Here is a 10924-nt window from a genome sequence, read left to right as displayed (position 1 = left end):
TGAACTGGAATATACGGCAGTGTGGACTCAGATAACCCAGTTCAAAGCAGATATTGTGGGATTTCTGCCTTGATATTCTGGAATATAGGGCTATGTGGAAGAGCACTCAGTTATCTGCGTTCACACTCAGATAATGTGGGATTTTTTATGCCTTGATATTCTGGGATATAGGGCTGTGTGGAAGGGCCCTACAAGGGCATGATTTCATGATTATGAACTTCCCCAAATGGGACAAGATCCTTAGTGTCAAGGAGCCATTGAAGCTGAGCCCAAGGGGAGCAGGAAGAGCCTGGCACGACAAGGGCCCTTCCTCACAGCCCTATATCCCAGAATATCAAGGCAAAAGAAATCCCACATTACCTGAATGTGGACACGGATAACTGAGAGCCCTTCCACACAGCCATATAACCCAGAATATCAAGGCAGAAAATCCCACAATATCTGCTTTGAACTGAGATATCTGAGTCCACACTGCCATATAGTTGTTGTTCATTCGTTCAGTCATTTCCGACTCTTTGTGACTTCATGGACCAGTCCATGCCAGAGCTCTCTGTCAGTCGTCACCACCCCCAGCTCCTCAAGGTCAATCCAGTCACTTCAAGGATGCCATCCATCCATCTTGCCCTTAGTGGGCCCCTCTTCCTTTTTCCTTCCATTTTCCCCAGCATCATACTCTTCCCTAAGCTTTCCTTTCTTCTCATGATGTGGCCAAAGTACTTCATCTTTGCCTCTACTATCCTTCCCTCCAATGAGCAGTCAGGCTTTATATCCTGAATTATGGACTGGTTGGATCTTCTCGCAGTCCAAAGCACTCTCAGAGCTTTCCTCCAGCACCACAGTTCAAAAGCATCTATCTTCCTTCGCTCAGCCTTCCCTATGGTCCAGCTCTCACATCCATATATTCCACTGCCATATATTCCAGTTCAAAGTGGAAAATGTAGAATTTATTCAACTGTGTGGAAGGGGCCTAAATTGCTGCTGTCTTTCAGAAGTGCCCCCAGTGGTGCAGTGGGTTAAAGCGCTGAGCTGCTGAGCTTGTTGACCGAAAGGTCGCAGGTTTGATTCCGGGGAGCGGCGTGAGCTTCTGCTGTCAGCACTAGCTTCTGCCAACCTAGCAGTTCGAAAACATGCAAATGTGAGTAGATCAATAGGTACCACTTCGGTGGGAAGGTAACGGCACTCCATGCAGTCATGCCGGCCACATGACCTTGGAGGTGTCTATGGACAATACCGGTTCTTTGGCTTAGTAATGGAGATGAGCACCGCACCCCTGAGTCAGACATGTCAGGGGACAACCTTTACCTTTACCTTCAGAAGTGTGTGTGTTTATTTACAACTTTCTCCCCTTCCACACAGCCCTATAAAGGGAATATCAAGGCAGAAAATCCCACAATAACTGAGTTCTCTGAGTCCACACTGCCATATATTACAGTTCAAATCAGAAAATGTGGGGTTTTACTGAGCTTGGCGGAAGGGCCCTAAATTACTGCTGTGTTTCAAAGTCTGTGTGTGGTTCTTCCTTCACAACTTTTCCCCGGGTTGTTGTAGGTTTTTCGGGCTGTCTGGCCATGTTCCAGAAGCATTCTCTCCTGACGTTTCGCCTGCATCTATGGCAGGCATCCTCATAGGTTGTGAGCTCTGTTGGAAACTTTCCCCCGCCTTGAGCCCACTTGGACGCTGCTCGGTTTGTTGGGGGCATGGGGGTGTTCCTGGTGCTCTGGGCACTTCCTTCTTTTGCTGGGACAACCCCTCGACCCTCGCCTCGGTCTCCTCCTTTCTGCTTTCTCTGCCTCTCCTTTCCCTCCTCTTTGTCCCTAATTGAAAGCAGCGGCCTCTCTCTCTCGCGCGCGTTCGGGGTTCGGCTTGGCGAAGCAGGGCCAGGAGCGCCTCCTCAAGCCTTGCTGGGGAGAGCCAGCCCCAAACTTCCCCCTCAGCCACCCCGCCCTCGAGAGAGGCAGGCGCCCAGCTCCAACTTTGGACTGACTTCACTCTTTGAACTTGGCGCCTCCTGGACTCCAAGAAGCGCCGGGACTTGGAGGCAGCAGGAGCAGCCCTCCGTGTCTGCCTTGAGCCTGAGACGGGAGACAACTTGTAGAACAAGGGAAAGAGCCAGCCAAGAGGGATGAAGGCTCCTTGGCAGCAGAAGCAGAAGCAGAAGGAGGCGCGCTTCTTCTCCCCGCCAGGGCTGGCCCGCCTGCTCCTCTCCCTCAGCTGTTGCTCCACGCCTGCCCAGGCTTACAACTTGGACACGCTGAGCCCGCTGGTCTTCCAAGGGCACAACGGGACTTTGTTTGGCTACTCGGTGCTCCTCCACAGCGTGGCCCACACGCCCTGGTGAGTAGCCCTCGCCCCACCCAAGGGCAACTCTTCTGCCCAGCCTGCAGCCCAGCCACCCATGGCATCCCACATGCTCTTCCTGCTCAGACTCAAGGGCTCCTTGACACTAAGGACCTTGTCCTCTTTGGGGGAGTTCATGATCATGGCATCATGGCCTTTTAGGGCCCTTCCTCACAGCTCTATAGCCCAGAATATCAGGGCAAAAGAAATCCCACATTATCTGAGTGTGAAGGCCCTTCCACACAGCCCTATATCCCAGAATATTATAGGTTCTTGTGGGGTTTTTTGGGCTATAGAGCCATGTTCTAGAGGCATTTCTCCTGACGTTTCGCCTGCATCTATGGCAAGCATCCTCAGAGGTAGTGAGGTCTGTTGGAATTAGGACAATGGGTTTATATATCTGTGGAATGGCTGGGGTGGGGCAAAGAGCTCTTCTCTGATGGAGCTAGAGAAATGCCTCTAGAACATGGCCCTATAGCCCAAAAAAACCCACAAGAACCTAGTGATTCCAGCCATGAAAGCCTTCAACAATACAAATCCCACATTATCTGAGTGTGAACTCAGATAACCTAGCTCCCTTCCTCACAGCCCTATATCCAGAATATCAAGGCAAAAAAAATCCCACATCTGAGTGTGAATTCAGTTAATTGAGTGCCCTCCCACACAGCCCTATATCCAAGAATATCAAGGCAAAAAACCCCCACATTATCTGAGTGTGATAACTGAGGGCCCTTCCACACTCAGAATATCAAGGTAGAAAATATCAAGAATATCAAGGCAGAAAATCCCGCAATATTTTATTTGAAATGGGCTATCTGAGTCCACACTGCCATAAATCACAGTTCAAAGCAGATGATGTGGGATTTTATTCAGCTGTATGAAAGGACCCCCAGTTCAAAGCAGATATTGTTGGATATCCTGCCTTGATATTCTGGGATATAGGGTCAGTTAATACCTCCCAACAAAGGATTCCCCCAGGCTGGAAGCAGCCAAGCTTTGATGCTGCAAGACCATTCAATGCTAATCAAGATGATCAGTTGCAACATTCAGCATACAAGAGTTCTTTCTCCAACGCCGGACATTTGGCAGATATATAAACCCATCTTCCCTAGTTTCCAACAGACTTCACAACTTCTGAGGATGCCTGTCATAGATGTGGGCGAAACATCAGGAGAGAATGCTTCTGGAACATGGCCATACAGCCCAGAAAATTCACAGCAATCCAGTGAGTCTAGCCATGAAAGCCTTCAACAATACTTACCATATGTCTGCTGAACTTGCTGGTTTCTCCTTTACTAACCAAATTCATCCCTCAGTTATTACTTACAGCGTGTCTTCTGAATTTGGTGGTTTCTCCCTTTCTAACTGTTTTCATCCTTATCCCACCAGCAAGTGGATTGTCCACCCGTTCCCTCCCTCCCCCTTTTTACAAAAAAGGGCGTTACTTCGACATCACAAGAGTCCAAACTCTTGCTGGTTTGAGATTTGCATTCCTTAAGAAAAATAGTGATCTACTAAAGTAACAATATTTCTTAGTTCTAAATATATATTAAACAATTACAGACATTGATTGTGTGGCCACATTACAGCAGAGAAGTGGGGGCTTACTGCTGGTTAGTAGACCGCCCACAGGACAGCCCATTTGCCTACGTCATCCTATTTGAGTCAATGTAGGCAATTCTGACGGCTCCTATCCCACATGTTTTGGGCACTTTAGAAATGGAATATCATGCATCCAAGACAATTGAGATGCTTTCAGATCGTCATCTCCCCCATCCCCTTTTTCAACGATTACATGACAAATCTTGACAGGCAGAGACAGGAAGTCCCCCTGCATCGTGGGATGGGTTCCATTGCTTTCCATTCTATAAATGTATACATAGTGTTTAAAACTGGGGGGGGGGGGGGGGTCTCGTTGGATAAGGCTCTGTGCTTGTTTGAGCGAGTGAGCTAGAGAATAAGACTTAGTTTAATTCTCTCTTGTCTTCTCCATCCTGCTGTCTGAATGTTGAGGAAGGGACAAGAGAAGTGTGTGAGTTCACAGCCAAAGCAAATAACGAAATGAGGTTGTAGTTTGTTTGTTTCTTTACTAAGAGTTTGAGTGACTTATGTGGGGTTCAAAATCCCACTCACCGAAGTGCCAGGGCTTTGGAGTGTGACTTGTTAGGACTCTCATCTAGTTACCTGGCGTATTCTGGAGATCCCATGAATGTCATTAGGGTGGGGGGAGAAAATAATACAAAGAGGTAGAGTTTGAGTGATTTGGGGGGGGGGGGGTGAGATTCCAAATCAACCAAGTGCCTGACATGTAAACATTTGATTTCTCCAGAGTTCTCCTTCAAGTCACCTGACATGGTCGCTGTTTTCAAATCAACTGGGGTCTTATGGCAAACCCACTAATGGTGACTCCATGGATGTCATTGTAAAAAATAAAATAACAGTTTTCGCGACTCAATGGGATGTGGGATTCAACATTCACAGGAACTCTCCAAAATGCCAGCCATGTAAACTTTTGAGCTCTTTAAAGCTCTATTTGGATTATTGAGTGTGTATGTTGCTTGGCACATTATGGTAACACCATGAATTTCATAGAGTTTTCTTAGGCAAGGAATTCACAGAGATGGCTTTGCCAGCTGCTTCCTCTCCCCTGGAACCTGCTATTTGTTGGTGGTTTCCCTTCCAAGTCTTAACCAGGGCTGATCCTACTTACCTTCCAAGATCAAGACAGGATCTGGTATTTTTAGGGTATTAGACTAGGCAGTCAAAAAAGCACCCCCCATATTTTGTCATAAGTACTCTGAGGAAGAGTTCTGGAGAATTCAAATCCTTGCATACTGTCTTGTAATATTTAGTTGGCTCTGGTATTGCTCAATGTTGTATCAAAGTAGGGGTGCATCTACACTGTCAAATTATTATTCAGTTTGATGCCACTTTTATTGGCATGGTTCAATGCTATGAAATTCTGGGAGGTGTAGTTTTGCATGGACTTTCTCTGACAATAGTCCTGGTGCCTCACCAAGCTATAGCTCCTAGGATTCCACAGCATTGAGCCATGACAGTTAATATGGTGCCACGTTGTCTCAAAATCTTGGGTTATTCTTTAAGGCACATATTGAAGTTCTCAACATTTCCTAGTGCTTTTTTTCATGGAGATTACTGACATCTGTGCCATAATGGTCCTACAGACTACAACTTCTTACATTGTGAATCCCCACCCCAAGTGGGGGCCCTTAATTCAGTGCTCATATCACAAAAAATTGGCAACAGTAAAAGGTTTCTGAACACCATTCATTATCTTTTAGCAACAATGTGCAGTGTTTACAATGTACGCTGCAGAAAATGCTTCAGATGTATTCCACAAAAAATGGAAATCAGCCTGTTTAGCAAGCCTTGCAAATGCTGAATTAACATCAGCAAATGTTTGATTTGTATATTTATGCTATATACCTATATACCACTTTTGAACTGTGGTGCTGGAGGGAAGTTCTGAGAGAGCCTTGGACCGCAAGAAGATCAAACCAGTCCATACTTCAGGAAAGGAAGCCCAACTGCTCACTGGAGGGAAGGATATTACAGGCAAAGATGAAATCCTTTGGCCACATAATGAAAAAACAGGAAAGTTTGGAGAAGATAATGATGCTGGAAAAACTGGAAGGAAAAAGGAAGAGGGGGCAATCAAGGGCAAGATGGATGGATAGTATCCTTGAAGTGACTGGCTTGACCTTGAAGGAATTGGAGGTGGCGACAACTGACAGGGAGCTCTGGTGTGGGGTGGTCCATGAGGTCACAGAGTCGGAACCGGTTGAATGAATAAACAACAACAACAACCTATATACCTGTGGTCACAAAAACATTTCTTAGATGTAAATGAGTCATGAATGCAAGGTTAAGGAACTCTGTTATAGACTACTACTGGGCTTCACAGTGATGGACTCTGGACTGGTGCTAGCCACCATGCCATTGTCTGCTGGTCCCTGCCTAGTTTCCAGAAAGAATACAATAGCTGTATCCAATGGACACCAATATAGTGTCAGTCCCTGGCACATTGAAAAGTGCCAATCTCCAATATCAGAATAAGCACTGACCTAAAGGATTTCAATTCAGTTTACCTTGGTTCCTCTCTCTGGGTCCCAGGAAAATTGTGAACAAGCTCTTGCCAGGGAAATTGCCCTCTTACTATCATTTCATTCTTGTTTTCTTCTTTAGGCTTGTTGTAGGAGCCCCTAAAGCTAACTGGCCTACAAACGCATCAGTAGTGAATCCAGGTGCAATATACAGGTGCCAAATTGGGAAGAATCCAGGGCGATATTGTGAAGCACTTCAAGTGGGTGAGTAAGTGGAAGGTGGGACTTGATGGCCTTGCCATCTTCTTAGCTAAATACCATCCATGTCACGAGACAAATCCATTGGGTAAAGCATTAGCCATATGTTTTTACAGGCTCCTTCTGTATCACTTTTCTATTGACCACTGCTTCTAACTTCCTTCCTCCATTATTTTTGTAACACCTTCAAAGTGGGGAAAAGTCTGAGAATTAACATATTATTTCATACTTGTGTGAGTTTTTCTCTCTCTATTGACAGAAAATTGGCTGTTTACTAGGAGGCTGTGAGATGATGGTTGCTGCACAATGCTGTTTCCTTTTAACCTTAAAAGATTTCTCCATTCTATAGGATATTGCCTTTTTGGTGAATGTGTAATGTGTGCTATTTATAATGTTTGGTGTGTATTCTTTACTTCCTTAGACTCTGAAGTGTCAAAATATTCAACTTGTATTGCTCCCTTCTCAATGAAATAGCTGGTTACAGCTGAATTAGCACCAGCGACTAAAACCGATAATCAAAATACATATTTAGAGTTTCATTTCCCGCCTTTCTCTCACAGTGTCTATGAAACAGTTATTCCATAAGCATGTGGGAACTTATGATAACCTTTTCAAGGTGATAACGCACTCAGCCGTTTGGCACTAAAGTCAGTTGAAATATGCTACTGGTTAGGAGAAAGGAGAGGTCACCACTGATATATTTTTAAAATATATATACAGAGAGGATTTTTAAACCAGTTAGCCTTTCTCTTTCCTAAATGAATTCTAGCTCTCATAATTGCTGGGAATGAAGGATCTTGTGGCTATATCGGCAGAAAAGTGCTGCTTACATGGTATATCTATCTGCCAGTGTAAAATGTGGTTTTACATAAAATGCAGCCTATTCAAGACTGAGTATTATCTTCCCTGCAGGCTTTTTACTGAAAACAGAGCTCTATTGAATGTCTTTGTGCTGAAGCTTAGGAAGAAAGCTAGATGAAAGATCAGCTCTTCTCTGTGTAAGGATTTTCATCAGCTGACTTGCACATTCATGTCCCATTCCCAAATAAATTTAGTATCAAGCACTAATGTGTATTAAAGAACGGGTACAAAAGAAAGCATTCATGTCCCCTGAAATGTGATGTTATTCCTGTTGCACATTAAACTGCAATTTATCAAGTGATAAGTGATATAAATGTGAGGAGGCTGAAAACCATAGCCTTTGTTACATCCCATATAGACTACTGCAAGGCACGCTATGCAGGGTTGCCTTTGAAGACTGTTTGGAGCTTCGAATGGTCCAACACCTTGTACGCTGCTCAAATGGAGCAGTGTACAGGGAGCACACAACCCCCTGTTGTGTCAGCTCCACTGGCTGCCAGCTTGCTACCGCACACAATTCAAAGTGCTGGCTTTAACCTATAAAGCCCTAAACAATTCTAGCCAAGCTTACCTGTCCTTCTATGAACCATCTCAAAAGTTAAGATCATCCGGGGAGACCCTGCTCTTAGTCCCACCTCTTTTGCAGGTGTGGTTGCTGGGAACAAGAGACAGGGCCTTCTCAGTGGTGGCTCCTCAGCTGTGGTACTCTCTCCTCAGTGAAATTAGATCAGTGCCCTCCCTCCTGGCCTTCAGAAAGAACAAGCAGACATGGCTATGGTACCAAGTCTTTGTGGCAGCAAAATAATAGCACAAGAAATGAATAATAAATAAGTGCAATTGACAATTGGAATGGCTTCAGATTGCATTTTTGGATTATGTGATTTTAATGTTAATATTAAGATGGTTTTATTTCTGTGTTTTATTTGTCTAAATATTGTTTGTGTTCTGTGTTTAATATTATTTTAATGGTTTAATTTATAGTTCTATGCCATTGTTTTAGATATTTTTTGGTTTTGTGTGTATGTTTGCATTAAATCTTACCATTATGTGATGTACACCACTATAAGTCCTCTAGGGGTGTGAAAAGCGGTATATAAGTGCAATAAATAAAATAATAATAAATACAGCACACATAGAATCTGAGCCTGACATTGCTGATGAAAGGTGATTGCTTCCAATTGAATCAGGAGACAGCAAGCCAGCTTAGCAGATAAGACAGCTGGCATGCATTCATATTGGTCCTCCATCACTTCATTGCTCCTCCTTTCACAGCTCAAATCTGGTGAGTGATGGGTAACCTCACAAAAGGCCCAAGATGTAGTCTCTGGCATGTCTAGGTAGGACTGGGAAAGACTGTTGAAACTGTGGACATTGCTGATCTGTGTCAACAATACAGAGCTATGTGGACCAGTGAGAGGATGTGCTGTATGAAATATTCCCGTGAGAGACAATTTGTTGAATTGGGCTATAAGGGAACAGCTCTGAAAGTGTCAGCAGTGTGTCAGCAGTTCTTCTTCCAGGTGCTGCCCTCTGAAACCACATTCTGCTGTTTCAGTATGATACTTTCTATGTGAATGTGCCTCTTATTCCTACAAGCAAAGAGGCAAGGGCTTGAAACTGGCATCTCTGGCAGCAAAGAGGGGTGGAAACGTACCGGGAGAGCCCTTCCCTGCATTTGTATTGCTTGTTGCTTGATTATTTGCACTTAACTCTAGATAGTCTCCATGCTAGTACTTTTTTCCCCTCAGGATTCATTCTTGTATTGCATTTCCATGCATGCTGTTGCAATGTGCAAAGATCATCAAGATATTCTGCATTTGAAAATAAGAACTCTGACCTGCTATATCAAGGAGTATGATAGGATCCTGACTAGTACATAGACCAGTTGACAGGACTGCTGTGTCAGGTTCACCCTTTCTCAAAAGTATTTCAGAAGTATTTTATTTTCCATTCTTGCAGCTGTGTACTGGCTTCACTGATAACTGCAGCCGGTGAAGCATACCCGTAAAATGAAGGACAAGTGCTCTTCCTATTCCTTGTACAGATGTTAGTTGGATTGGCAGTTCACAGTCCAATTAACAGTCCAATTAATTATCTTCCCCCATGCTTCAGGCATTAGGCTGATTGAGGGGGTCCAGGAGAAGTCATGAGGCATATACAGCAATGTCCTCCAACATATACAGCTGTGTGTCGCTATGTGTGGGCTATCCATGCCTCCTAGCATCTGCCACCTGAATTATCTGTCTCATTCTGCTTAATAACCTAGCTGGCATTCAGCCTCACATTGCTTTCCTTTCTTCCATAAGCCATTTCTTCTATAAGCCTCCAAAATAAGGGCAATATGTCATAATTGGGGAGAAGTGTTATGTGGCTTGAACGTTTGACTATGACTCTGGAGATCAGGGGTGGAATTCCTCCTCAGTCATGATACCTATTAAGTGACCATGAACAAATCACACTCTCAGAAGAAGGCTGTGGCAAACTTCAACCTGTGATAGGGTTGCCTTAAGGTCACCATTAGGTGGAAATGACTTGAAGGCACACAACAACATCAATGTCATAATCACTTCCACAACCACCATTATCATCCTCATCTTCTCTTGTTATTTGTATTCTGATTTTCTATGGAAAATCTTGAAATTGAACCACAGTCCCATAAATGTTTTACATAGTATCAGACCATTTCAAGTTAATTTCTCTAAAATTCTTTGTTCCTTCTCTTTCCATTTAGATAGAAATTGTTTTATTTGAGCCACTAAGGTATCAGTTAGATAAGCCTCCCAAGGCTTCCTTAACCTATAAACACAGATCCCTCTGAGCAGCTGGTGATGATACTAAGCTGAACCAGATGTGAGGAAACCTATTTTAGTTGTGAAGTGCAGCTGAGTAATAGTTTACTTAATACATTTTTTTAAAAAATGGTCTGCATCTAAAGTTGCACATATGTTCATCTAAAAGTGAAAATGTGTGTTCAAAAATAATGTTTGAATTTGGACAACTCCATCGTAATGAACTATCTAATTGTTAGGTCAACAAGAAGAATGTGAAGCTCATGGCTCCCAAAGTGTTGCCTTAGCATTAATCAGTACCGGAAGATATTTTTCTTTTTATCACTTATGAGTTTTTACCCATCAGTTTCCTGTTTATGAAACTTTACTGATCATGAGCAATGAATTAAATAAAAAGCCTATTCAGTACTGGAAATTTTGTTAGGAAGGCAACTAGAGTCTTTTAAGAGTCACAGAAGCTCAGAAATCAGGACTTGAGTCTAGTTTCTTGCGTAAGAATAGGAGTCTAGAAGTTAGACTGCAGTTCCAAGCATTTGTCACCATTGGTTGTGTTGGTTATGGCTGTTGGTGAACTGCAGCCCAACCAGCTCTGGTGTGACTCCCACTCTGTAACTT

General features: G+C 43.7%; 1 protein-coding gene across 1 annotated transcript in view; it reads left to right on the top strand.

Moving 5' to 3' along the window:
- The first annotated feature begins 1794 nt into the window (after window positions 1-1794).
- The window catches only part of ITGA4 (integrin subunit alpha 4), a 53757-nt gene continuing 44627 nt past the window's right edge, over window positions 1795-10924 (top strand). The window contains exons 1-2 of the mRNA XM_060779997.2: window positions 1795-2334; window positions 6544-6665. Of these exons, the coding sequence (XP_060635980.2) occupies window positions 2123-2334; window positions 6544-6665 (334 nt within the window). The 5' untranslated portion in view covers window positions 1795-2122. The remainder of the gene's footprint in view (window positions 2335-6543; window positions 6666-10924) is intronic.

Source organism: Anolis sagrei, chromosome 1, assembly GCF_037176765.1.
Source record: "Anolis sagrei isolate rAnoSag1 chromosome 1, rAnoSag1.mat, whole genome shotgun sequence".
Taxonomy (NCBI): Eukaryota; Metazoa; Chordata; class Lepidosauria; order Squamata; family Dactyloidae; genus Anolis; species Anolis sagrei.
The sequence above is the reverse complement of the archived record's forward strand: the minus strand, read 5'-3'. Positions and strand labels throughout refer to the sequence as shown.